Source organism: Ranitomeya imitator, chromosome 4 (genome assembly GCF_032444005.1).
Source record: "Ranitomeya imitator isolate aRanImi1 chromosome 4, aRanImi1.pri, whole genome shotgun sequence".
Lineage (NCBI taxonomy): Eukaryota > Metazoa > Chordata > Amphibia > Anura > Dendrobatidae > Ranitomeya > Ranitomeya imitator.
Window position 1 is genome coordinate 523,592,648 of NC_091285.1, and position 14,749 is coordinate 523,607,396.

General features: G+C 41.8%; 1 protein-coding gene across 6 annotated transcripts in view; it reads right to left on the reverse strand.

Moving 5' to 3' along the window:
- Positions 1 to 14,749, reverse strand: part of PPIP5K1 (diphosphoinositol pentakisphosphate kinase 1) — a 249,331-nt gene that overhangs the window by 169,265 nt on the left and 65,317 nt on the right. For all 6 annotated transcript variants that reach the window (XM_069766131.1, XM_069766130.1, XM_069766127.1 and 3 more), the window contains exons 9-13: positions 14,183 to 14,304; positions 13,600 to 13,701; positions 12,728 to 12,814; positions 12,453 to 12,528; positions 3,053 to 3,162 (exon numbers count right to left, since the gene is read on the reverse strand). In XM_069766131.1, the coding sequence (XP_069622232.1) occupies positions 3,053 to 3,162; positions 12,453 to 12,528; positions 12,728 to 12,814; positions 13,600 to 13,701; positions 14,183 to 14,304 (497 nt within the window). The remainder of the gene's footprint in view (positions 1 to 3,052; positions 3,163 to 12,452; positions 12,529 to 12,727; positions 12,815 to 13,599; positions 13,702 to 14,182; positions 14,305 to 14,749) is intronic.

Here is a 14,749-nt window from a genome sequence, read left to right on the forward strand (position 1 = left end):
CTATAACAATAAATAATAATAATAATAATAAACACAGCACATGTTGGAATTTAAAGCGTAGTTGCCATTTTAATTTTTATCTAATAATAATGTAGAGCAAGCGATTTTAATAATCTTTCAAATACACTTTTTAGGTCCCCTATGCTGTTTCTGAAGCAAATCTGTATTCAAATCCACACACACTGAATACGGCTTTCTAAATGCAAGTGTGTTGACGGAGCCTACACAGCGTGTGCGCTCCTGGCTGGATCCCATGCACTGTATGTCAGTGCATCAGCAGGCTACCTCAGTCACACAGTGCACTATGCTGAGCTCTGTCAGTTCGTGGTTGTTAGCAGACAGCTCCCATGTCAGATGGTTTCTGTGTGCTCAGTTATGAGAGCAGTTTTCCTCAGTGTATAGCACAGACACACAGGACAATCACCTGACAGGGCAGAAGGAGCTCAGTGACATTAGCCCTTCCCCTCAGTGTTACCACACTGCTCCTTCTGCCTGTCAGCTGGTTCCTGTGAGTTCAGTGACATTAGCCCTTCTCCTCAGTGTTACCACACTGCTTCTCTGCCTGTCAGCTTATTCCTGGGAGTTCAGTGACATTAGCACTTCCCCTCAGCGTTACCACACTGCTCCTTCTGCCTGTCAGCTTATTCCTGTGAGTTCAGTGACATCGGCACTTCCCCTCAGTGTTACCACACTGCTTCTCTGCCTGTCAGCTTATTCCTGGGAGTTCAGTGACATTAGCACTTCCCCTCAGTGTTACCACACTGCTCCTTCTGCCTGTCAGCTTATTCCTGGGAGTTCAGTGACATCGGCACTTCCCCTCAGTGTTACCACACTGCTTCTCTGCCTGTCAGCTTATTCCTGGGAGTTCAGTGACATTAGCACTTCTCCTCAGTGTTACCACACTGCTCCTTCTGCCTGTCAGCTTATTCCTGTGAGTTCAGTGACATCGGCACTTCCCCTCAGTGTTACCACACTGATCCTCTGCCTGTCAGCTGGTTCCTGGGAGTTCAGTGACATTAGCACTTCCCCTCAGTGTTACCACACTGCTCCTTCTGCCTGTCAGCTTATTCCTGTGAGTTCAGTGACATCGGCACTTCCCCTCAGTGTTACCACACTGATCCTCTGCCTGTCAGCTGGTTCCTGGGAGTTCAGTGACATTAGCACTTCCCCTCAGTGTTACCACACTGCTCCTTCTGCCTGTCAGCTTATTCCTGTGAGTTCAGTGACATCGGCACTTCCCCTCAGTGTTACCACACTGCTCCTCTGCCTGTCAGCTTATTCCTGGGAGTTCAGTGACATCGGCACTTCCCCTCAGTGTTACCACACTGCTCCTTCTGCCTGTCAGCTTATTCCTGTGAGTTCAGTGACATCGGCACTTCTCCTCAGTGTTACCACACTGCTCCTCTGCCTGTCAGCTTATTCCTGTGAGTTCAGTGACATCGGCACTTCCCCTCAGTGTTACCACACTGCTTCTCTGCCTGTCAGCTTATTCCTGGGAGTTCAGTGACATTAGCACTTCCCCTCAGTGTTACCACACTGCTCCTTCTGCCTGTCAGCTTATTCCTGTGAGTTCAGTGACATCGGCACTTCCCCTCAGTGTTACCACACTGCTCCTCTGCCTGTCAGCTTATTCCTGGGAGTTCAGTGACATCGGCACTTCCCCTCAGTGTTACCACACTGCTCCTTCTGCCTGTCAGCTTATTCCTGTGAGTTCAGTGACATTAGCACTTCCCCTCAGTGTTACCACACTGCTCCTTCTGCCTGTCAGCTTATTCCTGTGAGTTCAGTGACATCGGCACTTCCCCTCAGTGTTACCACACTGCTCCTCTGCCTGTCAGCTTATTCCTGGGAGTTCAGTGACATCGGCACTTCTCCTCAGTGTTACCACACTGCTCCTCTGCCTGTCAGCTTATTCCTGGGAGTTCAGTGACATCGGCACTTCCCCTCAGTGTTACCACACTGCTCCTTCTGCCTGTCAGCTTATTCCTGTGAGTTCAGTGACATCGGCACTTCCCCTCAGTGTTACCACACTGCTCCTTCTGCCTGTCAGCTTATTCCTGGGAGTTCAGTGACATTAGCACTTCCCCTCAGTGTTACCACACTGCTCCTTCTGCCTGTCAGCTTATTCCTGGGAGTTCAGTGACATTAGCACTTCTCCTCAGTGTTACCACACTGCTCCTCTGCCTGTCAGCTTATTCCTGGGAGTTCAGTGACATCGGCACTTCCCCTCAGTGTTACCACACTGATCCTCTGCCTGTCAGCTGGTTCCTGGGAGTTCAGTGACATTAGCCCTTCCCCTCAGTGTTACCACACTGCTCCTTCTGCCTGTCAGCTTATTCCTGTGAGTTCAGTGACATCGGCACTTCCCCTCAGTGTTACCACACTGCTTCGCTGCCTGTCAGCTGGTTCCTGCCAGTTCACTGACATCGGCACATTACAATGTTATTCTATTAACTGCTGGCTCCTGAGCGGATGTTACTGAGCTCCTTCTGCCCTGTCAGGTGATTGTCTTGTGTGTCTGTGCTATACAGGAAAACTTGACATCATTGAGCACACAGGAACCAGCTAACAGAAGAGCTGTCTGCCGACAACCAAGAACTGACAGAAATCAGCACAGTGCCGAGAACTGAGGTAACCTGCAGATGCACGGACATACAGTACATGGGAAGCAGCCAGGAGCGTGCGCGCGGATTAGGCTCTGCCCCACCCTTCAGTGTGTGTGGACCTGAATACGAATTTGCTTCAGAAACAGCATAGGGGAACAACTTCTAGAAGGTTTTTGAAAGGTTTTCTTTTGAATTTCATTTAGAAGTTATATTTGAAAGACTATTAAAATTACTTGCTCTACATAATTATTTCATAAAAATTAAAACAACAGTTACGCTTTTAAGAATAATCAGATGAGATCCAACATATTAATTTTTTACAGAGGAAGGAACATTCTGTTCATCATCTGCAAGCAGTGCAAATATAGGACTGTGCAGCCATCTGCAGGCCTTGGATGCTCTATATCAGATTGGCTCCTGATTTTCGGTATAAATATTTCACTTACATTTCCAGCACAGTTTTCAGCTGTTCCAGTTTAGATTTCCTCTCCTCGATCTCACAATCATTATGTGTTCCCAGCTCAGCCAGCAGCAGTCTTGCGATATCAAGCACTTCCTGTTTTAAATAACATGGGATTTCAGACTTCACATAAATAATAAATATTGGAAAATATTCTCAATTTTGATCCAAATTACCATTATACTGTAAATGGATCCATTTGATACTGATTACACAATGTATTTTATCTGTATTACTGTTGGACAGCTACTGGGCAGGAAATAAAACTCAATGGTTCTCGGGTGCAGTATGCACCTAACTTGCATACACAAGACCAATAGATGCTGAGAAAGTGAAAATTAAATAAGACCTCTCTAGCCAGCTCCTCGGAAACCACAGCTGCATGCCTAATCCAGTCTCCCCATACTTTAGCAAATTTACCAACCGCTCCCCTCTTGGTATAAACCTTTTTTTCCATTAAAATAGTAAAGTTGAGAGCTTGGATCACTTCTTCTACGCAGGGAGGTCTGGTTGCCAGCCAGTGTGTGGCTATAGATTTTCTAGTCTGGTAAAGTATTTTATAATTAGGTAACTACCTGCGGAGATTCTTCCACCTTCGCTGTTAATCCGAACACACAGATTTTCGCACTAAGCGTGATTTGAATATTAAACACTTCTGCTATTAATCTACCAACCCCATCCCACCCTTACAAAGCCCCACCAGTCTCGGGTATGTCAAAAACATGTGCATCAAGTCTGCATTTTCTTCCCTGCAACACGGACAACAGTCATCCGTCTTTAGGCCTATTCTATACATTACTTTGGGGGTCCTATAAACGCTATGAACTAGAAACAGTTGATACCTTCTCTGTACCGTGTTTATTGAAAGTAACCCTGGAGATTCCAGCACCTCTTCCCATTCCTCTGTAGAAATGTTACCCACATCCTCCAAACATGAGCCATTGGGTCACCCAAAATCATTAACAATGAGTTGTGAAAAAGAGAGGTGATTCCATTAGTTGATTTTGCTTTTACTACGAAGTCTAACAGCCCATTAGATTATATAGAAAGTTAAGAGATGGCTTCCTGAGCCCGTATTGAAAGTAAATCCAATAAATAACCACTTGTATGCAAAATATATGTCATGCACCACTAGACATAAATCATCCAAAACAGAAAAGTGCAATACACAGACACAGTATTAAAATGATTTTTATTAATAATAATAATAATATTAAATAATATAAAAAATAATAATAAAGTACATAATAAAGCTGATAAGTATCAAACACACTACAATAGTATGATGGAGCACCTCAACATTTATGAAATATAGATATGGACCCTGTATTCATATAATACATTTATATTGCACTAAAAAGGATTGGTGAATACAAATATTAATAAAAAAATACAAGTGTATAATGAAAAATCACTAATCACAAAATAGTGAAAACAATGTATATTAGGACAAAAATGCAAAAATTGTACAGTGTATATATATGATCAAAAATTATATGTGACAATAAAACGAAATAAATAGCGCTAAATATACCCAATATATTGCACTCGTAGAATATATAAAATAAATGATGCAAAATTGTGCAAAAAGTAAAACCACAAAATTATAAAAGTGTGTAACAACTAAGAGGGAATAAAAAAACGCTAAATATATAGCATAGTATAGCAATCCCTGCATATAAATAAGGTATACCGCTAGGGCACTATTTGCACTTTACTTTAGTAATTTTACGGTTGCCCTATTTTCTGCTGCACTATTTGTCTTGTGGCCCAGTGTGGTATTGTGCAATATAGAGACCCAGTACTGGTCATCAGCACTAGCACATGTGCACTTTATAGCGGTATACCTTATTTATATGCAGGGATTGCTATACTGAATACAATTTTGTTACACCCTTTTTTCCTTTGCCTAGGTTACATGTAGTTATTTTTTCATCACTTTTTAGCACCATTGTGCACATATATATATACATTTTATAGTTTGGGTAGTGCAATATATTAGATATATTTAGCGTTTTTTTATTCCCTCTTAGTTGTTACACACTTTTATAATTTTGTGGTGTTACTTTTTGCACAATTTTGCATCATTTATTTTATATATTCTACGAGTGCAATATATTGGGTATATTTAGCGCTATGTATTTCGTTTTATTGTCACATATAATTTTTGATCATATATATACACTGTACAATTTTTGCATTTTTGTCCTAATATACATTGTTTTCACTATTTTGTGATTAGGGATTTTTCATTATACACTTGTATTTTTTTATTAATATTTGTATTCATCAATCCTTTTTAGTGCAATATAAATGTATTATATGAATACAGGGTCCATATCTATATTTCATAAATGTTGAGGTGCTCCATCATACTATTGTAGTGTGTTTGATACTTATCAGCTTTATTATGTACTTTATTATTATTTTTTATATTTATTATTATTATTATTATTATTATTAATAATAAAAATCATTTTAATACTGTGTCTGTGTATTGCACTTTTCTGTTTTGGATGATTCCGTATTGAAAGTAGTTGCAAGAATAATAATAATAATTTTATTTATATAGCACCAACATATTCCGCAGCGCTTTACCATTATAGAGGGGATTTGTACAGACAATAGACATCACAGCATAACAATAATCACAGTTCAAAACAGATAACAAGAGGAATGAAGGCCCTGCTCGCAAGCTTACAAACTATGAGGAAAAGGGGAGACACAAGAGGTGGATGGTAACAATTGCTTTCGTTGTTCGGACCAGTCAAAATGTAAGGATCGGGTGTTCATGTAAAGCTGCATGAACCAGTTATCAGCCTAAGTATGTAACAGTACAGACACAGAGGGTTATTAACTGCATTAAGCATGTGAGAACATGATGTGAGGAACCTGATTATGGTTTATGTTTTTTGAATGGGCCACACAGGGATGGTTAGGTTAATGCGTTGAGGCGGTAGGCCAGTCTGAACAAATGCATTTTTAGAGCACGCTTAAAACTGTGGGGATTGGGGATTAATCGTATTAACCTAGGTAGTGCATTCCAAAGAATTGGCGAAGCACGTGAAAAGTCTTGGAGACGGGAGTGGGAGGTTCTGATTATTGAGGATGTTAACCTCACGTCATTAGAAGAACCGAGAGCACGAGTAGGGTGGTAGACTGAGAGCAGGGAGGAGATGAGCCATGGAGAGCTTTGTGGATGAGGGTAGTAGTTTTGTACTGGATTCTGGAGTGGATGGGTAGCCAGTGTAATGACTGGCACAAGGTAGAGGCATCGGTATAACGATTGGTGAGGAATATGATCCTGGCTGCAGCATTCAGGACAGATTGGAGAGGGGAAAGTTTGGCAAGAGGGAGGCCGATTAGTAGAGAGTTACAATAGTCCAGACGAGAATGAATAAATGAAACAGTAAGAGTTTTTGCAGAGTCGAAAGTAAGAAAAGGGCGAATTCTAGAAATGTTTTTGGGATGCAGATAAGAAGAGCGAGCCAGTGATCGGATGTGGGGGGTGAATGAAAGCTCGGAATCAAGTATGACCTCAAAACAGCAGGCATGATGCTTGGGAGTAATAGTGGAACCGCACACGGGGATGGCAATGTCAGGCAAAGGTAGGTTAGTAGAGGGAGAGAACACGAGGAGTTCAGTTTTTGACAGGTTCAGTTTCAGATAGAGGGAGGACATGATGTTAGAGACAGCAGTAAGACAATCACTGGTGTTTTCAAAAATGATAGGCGTGATATCAGGAGAAGAAGTGTATAATTGGGTGTCATCAGCATAGAGATGGTACTGGAAACCAAATCTACTGAATGTTTGTCCAATAGGGGCAGTATACAAAGAGAAAGGAAGGGGCCTAGGACTGATCCTTGAGGAACCCCAACAGTAAGGGGAAGGTGAGAGGAGGAGGAACCAGCAAAAGATACAGTGAAGGAGCGGTCAGAGAGATAGGAGGAGAACCAGGAAGGAACGGTGTCCTTGAGGCCGATGGAGTGTAGCATAGTGAGGAGGAGCTGATGATCCACAGTATCGAATGATGAGGAGAGATCTAAGAGAATTAGCATGGTGTAGTGACCATTAGATTTAGCTGTTAGTAGATCATTAGAGACTTTAGTGAGGGCAGTTTCAGAAAAGTATAAAGAGCGGAAACCAGATTGAAGAGGGTCGAGAACAGAGTTATCTGAGAGATAGCGGATAAGACGGGAGTGGACCAGGCGTTCGAGGAGTTTAGAGATGAAGGGAAGTTTAGAGACAGATCTATAGTTAGCGGCACAGTTTTGGTCGAGAGATTTTTTTTTAAGTAATGGATGTATGATGGCATGCTTAAATGAGGAGCGAAAGATACCGGAAGAGAGGGAGAGGTTGAATATTTTTGTTAGGTGAGAGGTGATAGCCGGGGAAAGGGACTGGAAGAGATGTGACGGAATGGAGTCACTGGTGCATGTGGTCGGGCGAGAAGATGCAAGGAGTCCGATTTCTTTTTCTTCTGTAACTGGTTCAAAGTCAGCGAGTGAACTAGATGCAGTGGGGGAGGGAGGACAGTGCATGGTATGAAGGGATTGGGAGATAATTTCCTGTTGGATGTGGTCAATTTTTTCTTTGAAGTAATTGGACAGATCATCAGTGCAGAGATCCGTGGTTGGGGCCTGAACTCTTGGGTTGAGTAGGGAATGAAAAGTGTCAAAGAGACGTTTAGGGTTATTGGACATTGAGGTGATGAGGGTGTTAACCCCAGAACGCATACCCATAGAAATCTACACATTCACGCACCTGGGGCCTTTTAGGCCTGTTTACAATTATCATGGAATAACTCAAATAAAAATACTTTTCAAAGTTTATTGCAAAGTAACGATGCATTCCCACTAACGCAGGGGTCCGCCAGGACGGGATTCCGTAATGGATCTGACCTCCTGGTGACCCCAGCTAAGGCTGGGGGACGCATACCTGGGGCCTCGCAGGCCTGCCAGGTTACTTGTTTTCTATTTTCCGTAAAATTACTTTAGTTAGAATTTTGAAACTCTAGGTATATAGGTATATAGTTGTTAGTAATTTCCAGTTGTTCATATATTTTTATGTTATAGGCATTTCGGTATAACAACCTTTTTTGGGGACTACCCCATATTCACGCACCTGGGGCCTTTTAGGCCTGTGTGCAAATAACACGGAATAACTCAAAAATACTTTTCAAAATGTATTTTACAATTGCAAGGTAAGGATGCATTCCAACTAGTGCTGGGGTCCGCCAGGAGGGGATCCGTAATGGATCTGACCTCCTGGTGACCCCAGCTAAGGCTGGCGGAATCCCGCCATTCCGGCAGCCTTAGCTGGAGTTACCAGGAGGTCAGATCCATTATGGATCCCCTTCTGGTGAACACCAGCGCTACTGGGAACACAGCCTAAGATGTGTATATTTCAAAACATAATTATGTGCATAAAACAACAAAAAAGTACCGTAAGTAAATGGGCACGCCAAATATAGGCATTCTATATGCAATTTTGTTATGAAAACATTTTTTGGTTGTAGCAAACTTGGTGCAGGAATATTTATTTGTAACTTTACATATTCCCCCGACAATTCTCGCATATTGTTTTTTCGGCTGAATGTTCCTTGCGTACATTTTGTCCGCAAGTAGAACAGAAACGCTCCGATTTTCTTTCCTTCTTTGCTGGACAAATATAGCAGCGCTTTCTTTTTTTTCTCTTTGCTCTGGATGTTCCAGAAAGCGTATTCCACATTGGATCATTGCCTCCGTAATTTGCCTTGATAAGCATATCATTCTGCTTCTCTCCATCATAGTAGGCATCAAAAGTTCATAAAGTTCTGTCAAAAATAGACGTCTCTTGTCTTTCCTGTTGGCATGGAATTCTGGATTAGTTTGACAATAAACAATGTAGCTATTGAGGGCTGACACATCAAGGATATTGGAAAAAAGGGCAGCAGGCCAACGTTTAGTCTGCCTTTTGCATGAATACTCTCCTATCATTTCGTCCATCTTGTCGACACCTCCTTTTGTCTTATTATAATGCAGTATGATTTCAGGTTTTTTTTTCCTGTCATTGGTGTCAATACTTCCATCATGATGCATTGTACTCAGTAATATCACAGATTTTTCTTTCTTGGCTTTATAAGACACCATTGTTGCTTGATTGCAGAAACCAAATACACTCTCGTAGATTGTTCGCTGTGCATTGTGCTTCATGATTGGAGGAATTTCGCGGCGGTTTGGCCTCATGCTACCAACAAGTATAAGTTGCTTTTGAAGCAAAAAGTTGGCCATTTCAAAATTGGTAAAGTAATTATCCATTGTAATATTTTTTCCTGAATTTAAAATTGGTAGAGCAAGTGTTTTTAGAGTGTTTAGAGAGTTTTTAGCAAGTGTTTTAGAGTCATAAAAGTTCTTCCCCAGCAACAATACAGACAAAAAGACTGAGTATCACATGTAAACCTAGTACAGGCCTAAAAGGCCCCAGGTGCGTGAATATGGGGTAGTCCCAAAAAAAGGTTGTTATACCGAAATGTCTAACATAAAAATATATGAATAACTGGAAATTACTAACAACTATATACCTGAGGATTACCTAGATTTTCAAAATTCTAACTAAAGTACTTTTACAGAAAATAGAAAACAAGTAACCTGGCAGGCCTGCGAGGCCCCAGGTATGCGTTCTAGGGTTAAAATAGGTTTGTTTGGAGAGATGAAGGGCAGAGTTGTATGCTTTAAGCATGAACTTATAATGGATGAAATCTTCGGGTAGATTTTCTCCACAGACGTTCGGCGAACCTGGAGCACCGCTGCAGATAAGCATGTACTTTGAGCAGTCTGTCATCCCAATCTTTCACATGTCCTCCAAATTTTATGAACCAGTGACCAGGTAGGGGATATACTCGGACTACCTACATATTTGTGTGATTCCAGTATCTCCAGTAAATTCTTCCCCCCACTCCAAGTATTTTAATACTATCGATATTGCTTCCTAGGCCTCCTCCAGTGCCCAGCCTCGGAAGTGCTGAAATTGAGAAGTTGAGTAGTAGGGGTCTTCTAATAATACAAGCTAATAGTTCTACTACAAGTGTCCAGTTTCACAAACCAGCCTGACATTGTTGCACTTTGGCTCGGAGAGCTGCCACCACCTGGGAATGATTTTGAATATCGCCATGGATGGAGGTTAGGGAGCATCTTCCAGCAACCCCACTCTCCCCTTGACTGATGTAGCACATTTCAGCAGTTATTGGACGTCATGCCGGATAATGGCGATAGGTTCTTGAATTAAACCAACTTTGCCCGTCAAGGAGACCGGATTGGTGTTATTTTTGGTTATGACAATAAATACGTCCAGAAGGGAGGGGGACACCCCCAAGTGTGTTTCACTAGGACTAGAGTCCTTTCCCTTGGGAGATTTCCCCACATTTGAAGATGTTGAAACAAATGGGTCAGAATCAGGGTATCATCACCCTCTCCTTCTTCCACAACTAGGGCGGAAACGTGGGATCCTGTTGGCATTATATTCTGTGCTCCCGTACATGCGACCCTGACCTTTCTGGACCAGATGTACCAAAAGGCCCTCTATGTGCAAATTTTCCCAATCTTGCTGCAATGTCTCCTGACATATCTTTTTGCCTCCTTCCACTAGACACATGGGCACCATCTTGGAAGCCAGTACACTGTCCCCCATCTTCCTGACTCATATTTTTACTACAGGTCATAACAGCATTATAGTCACTGCCCCAGCTGCACCAGGAACACTTTCCTTCTCTATGGATTCCTCACAGAGTCTCACAGAGATTGCAGCAATAGAACGCTGAGGGCTTCAGGACTCAGGAGAACACACTCTGCAGTTTGCCTGCTGGCTGCTTTGGATGCTTGCTTACTCTCCAGCCACACTTTCCCTGAGCCCCGGGAATCTTCTCTGCTGCGGTGAGTATGGAGATATGCATCCTCCTCGGTCTCCTCTGCACACTGGTCCCAGGCTTCCAATATGGCCGCTGCTTCCCCTTAGCACATCCGATGCAGAGGCCTCTTTGCGGTCCCCAGGTTTCTCAGCCTCCACAGCTAGTCCCCCACCTCACATCTGTTGGCTTTCACCCTCCGTAGCAAGCAGAGATTGATTCAGTGGGTCAAGGGGATTGTTTTCGCAAGATTTTAGAGCAGGATACTAGGTGCTCTTTACACATACACAAGTCTGCTCAGTACCAGTGCATGGCCATGACAACACCACTACACCCCCCCCCCCCCCAAAACCCCTACAAAAAAAATAAAGTTGTACTTCATAAATGTCCAGTTTCACAAACCAGTTTACATAGCACATAGAAAAAGAAGTGCAAAACATTAGAAGTGCCTGTTACGATGTGGCCGCAGCAGTGACACAACCTAACAATTGGTTGGTCACCAGACGGAAAGGCACACCAGGGAACACCAGGGAAACTTTAACAACGGTGGGCCCTGTCGGTAGGGAACAGGGGAATGGACTCTTGCCATTGTCCCTATACGGGTTCTTTCACCCCATCGCTGACCAAGGATATCTTGTCCCTCACTTGCCCAACTCTTATCCCTACGTAGGGAACTGGCAGTTGAGAGCACTGGTGCCACCGCTGCACTAATACAACAAGAGGTAAGGAAAGAGACACCAAAAGGGACTGGGTATTAAAAACACCAAATTTAGCTTTTTGCTGCAAATCACTGCACAGCAAGAAAACGACACAAGGAAAACCGAATTTGGCTGTAGAACCACTGCTCCCAAAAAGCTCCTTCTCCCAGCTAGGTGGCTGCAGAATGAACTAACACCGACAGTCAGCTGATGCAGGTGACCTCTTAAAGGATGGTGGGAGTGGTCACCACCCACATCAGCTGACCCAGCAGCAATGCAATGCAATACACTAGCAGGCCACGGGGGAAACTGCACTAACCCCGGATGACCTGAAAAAAAAAGGTTTTGAACGGAGGGAAACCAGATCCGCCACAAATCCAAAATATGGATTGTGACAGTGCCCCTATGTCCTCAATCGGTCCTGGTACTGTTCTTCTACTTTGCTTTTGAAAGGGTTATTATTAAAAAATAATAATAATTGAAAATGACATTTGTTTTAAAACATTAAAATACACTAACTATGAGGGGATGGAATTACAGGGACTTGTGTAAGCTTTATTCTACATTTAGTTAGGTATGAGACATGAATTCTTTGATTGCTACTAAGAGCCAACAGGCACAATATTTTCAGTGCTCCTTGGGCTAATGTCACTATACTATGCTGACCATAAACGGGCCAGTAAAGTATGTGGAGCCATCCTCTATTGAAACCCTGCTGCACACAATATCTCTGCTTAGTATAAACAAAGAATTATAGTTCTGTAGATTATACAGAATTTTGATATGTTTTCTAATAACTAACATACCTGTAGTTGTTCGGGCTTCTTTAGTTTTAGCTTTCCTGTTTTGTAACCATCATGATGTTCAAATAACGCAAAGAATCTAAAAGCAAAGAAAAACACAAGGTAGGTCAAGTAATGAGTATTTCCCTGCATGCAAAGAGCTACTTCTCTGCGGCCCAGAGTTTATTCAGTAATCCTAAAATGCCCATGTCCTAAGTTACAAAAAGCCATCATTGCATGTACAAGAAAAGGAAAACCATAGTTTGCCAGACAAATAAAAGCAGCCATTTTTCCGTTACCTAGCATGTCGAACCTCCATCTTCATCTTCTGCTTCGGTGTCCTATCCCCGTGACGAATTATTGCAATTACACATCGCAACTCCATCCTGAATAATGCATAAAGTAAACATTACATTCAAAACAATTAGCACACTTCCGTCACAAGAATTATATGGTGCCCAAAAACTAAAATGAGTCATATTATTCCAGCAGCCAGGAGCTGTTATCCACATTTTCTAAACTTGTCAAACTGCGAAGCAAACAGAGCTAGACAGATTTACCCAAAAAAATTTAATTTTCGTAAAATCTCTGAACATGATAGCATTTGTATTCTTCTTTTCAGAGCTCAAGGCTTCTTGCTTCACTACTATATGTGAACAAATGCAATTGTTGTCAGGACCTTAGACATGGATGGCCTATCCTTAGCCAGGTGACATCTCCACCTAGAAGGACTCCTAAGTCATCTACTAGATACTGGATTACCCCTATCTCAGAACTCATTGAGAGTCTTTATATATAGAAGAGTTAACGTCCTCATACAGTCGGCCAACAGCCATTACTCGTACCACCATTTATGTGGTGTTCTCAAAGGGGAGACGGGAGCAAGCTGCTACCAAACATCTCTTGACAGTTTACCTCTTGAAAAGTAATATGCCCCATCCAACTTTCCTCCAACCTCATCTTCCAATGAGTCGACCGATCTCCATATACATAAGACGGCTCAGCCAAGTAAGGCAGATTTGGCAAATTGTTTTGTAAGGTTTATGGGGGTTCTTTATCCACACAAACCATGAACAAGACTAATTTTTTGTTACATTTTGTGAAATAAGTTGAATAAAATCCTGGCTAACTATAGCCAAACCAAACCAACCACAAGTATCATGCTACTCACATTGTGCCAGATGTAGTTGGTACAATAGGTATATCCTCTGCCTCTGTTGGGATGGACCACGGAATGTGGAACTGTGGAGCAAGTTCCCTCATTATTATATTCCTAAAATAAAGAATATAAAAAGGTGCTTGTTGCTTTTCTATAGTGCACACATTCTCTCCATTTCTGGTTATGCCTAGACACACATTTCCAGAAATCTCAGCATTATTACACATAATATCCATCACACATTTAATTAGAGACATTATATAATCTTAATGTTGTGATGATCTATACAAAAATCACTGTTTATAGACATCACTGGTGTCAAATATTTTCACATTGATAATAGTATTATCTATGTGCAGAAACATCAAAGGACAGAGTTTAAAGGCAGGTTTGTGAATTACACGGAATTAAAGCCCTGACCAGAGCGTTCTGCTTAACACTTAGCGGTGTAATCATTGGGGGCAATAAAGCAGTAGCTTGTAATGATATTTTTCAATGGCTGTACTCAGATCCTTCTTTGTGCAAAATACACAATGTTGTATGAAGCTTGCAGTTTTCAATACCAGCTCATATGATCAGAAAGCTAGAAACCTACCCCAGTATTTTGGCACAGTCATCATAGTACTTCATAGAGTTCTTCACAAAACTGAAACCATTGACATCACAAACAAAAGAGTGACCATTGGCTCTCAGCAGGTCGAAGCCGCAGACAGTTTGCTGAAAATAGAAATATATTAAGCTATAGATGAACTGCTGTTACATTTATGGCATCCATAAGCTAGATAATGCATTTATGATAGTTGGGGGTCCCACCATTGGAACAGGAGTCTATCTGCGGAACAAGGCCCTATAGAAAGTTACAAAAAATCCTGAGTGACCCTATCTACTGATATCTGTAAGGAATAGGGGCCCATTCTCCAGATTAAATGTGGGTGCCAATGGTAAGGCCTATGTCTATTGGAAAATTATGGCATAGTCTGTGAATAGATGGGAATATAACTCTTACAAACTTACAAGCTACCTATATTGCATGACTGGTGTAGTAACCATCAGTGTAATTTTTATTTCATATATCAATAGTACACATGAAAATAAGCAACTTTATAATATATCTTATCAGAGAAATTTGCTATTTTTTCTCTGCCAGGACTGATCATTTAAA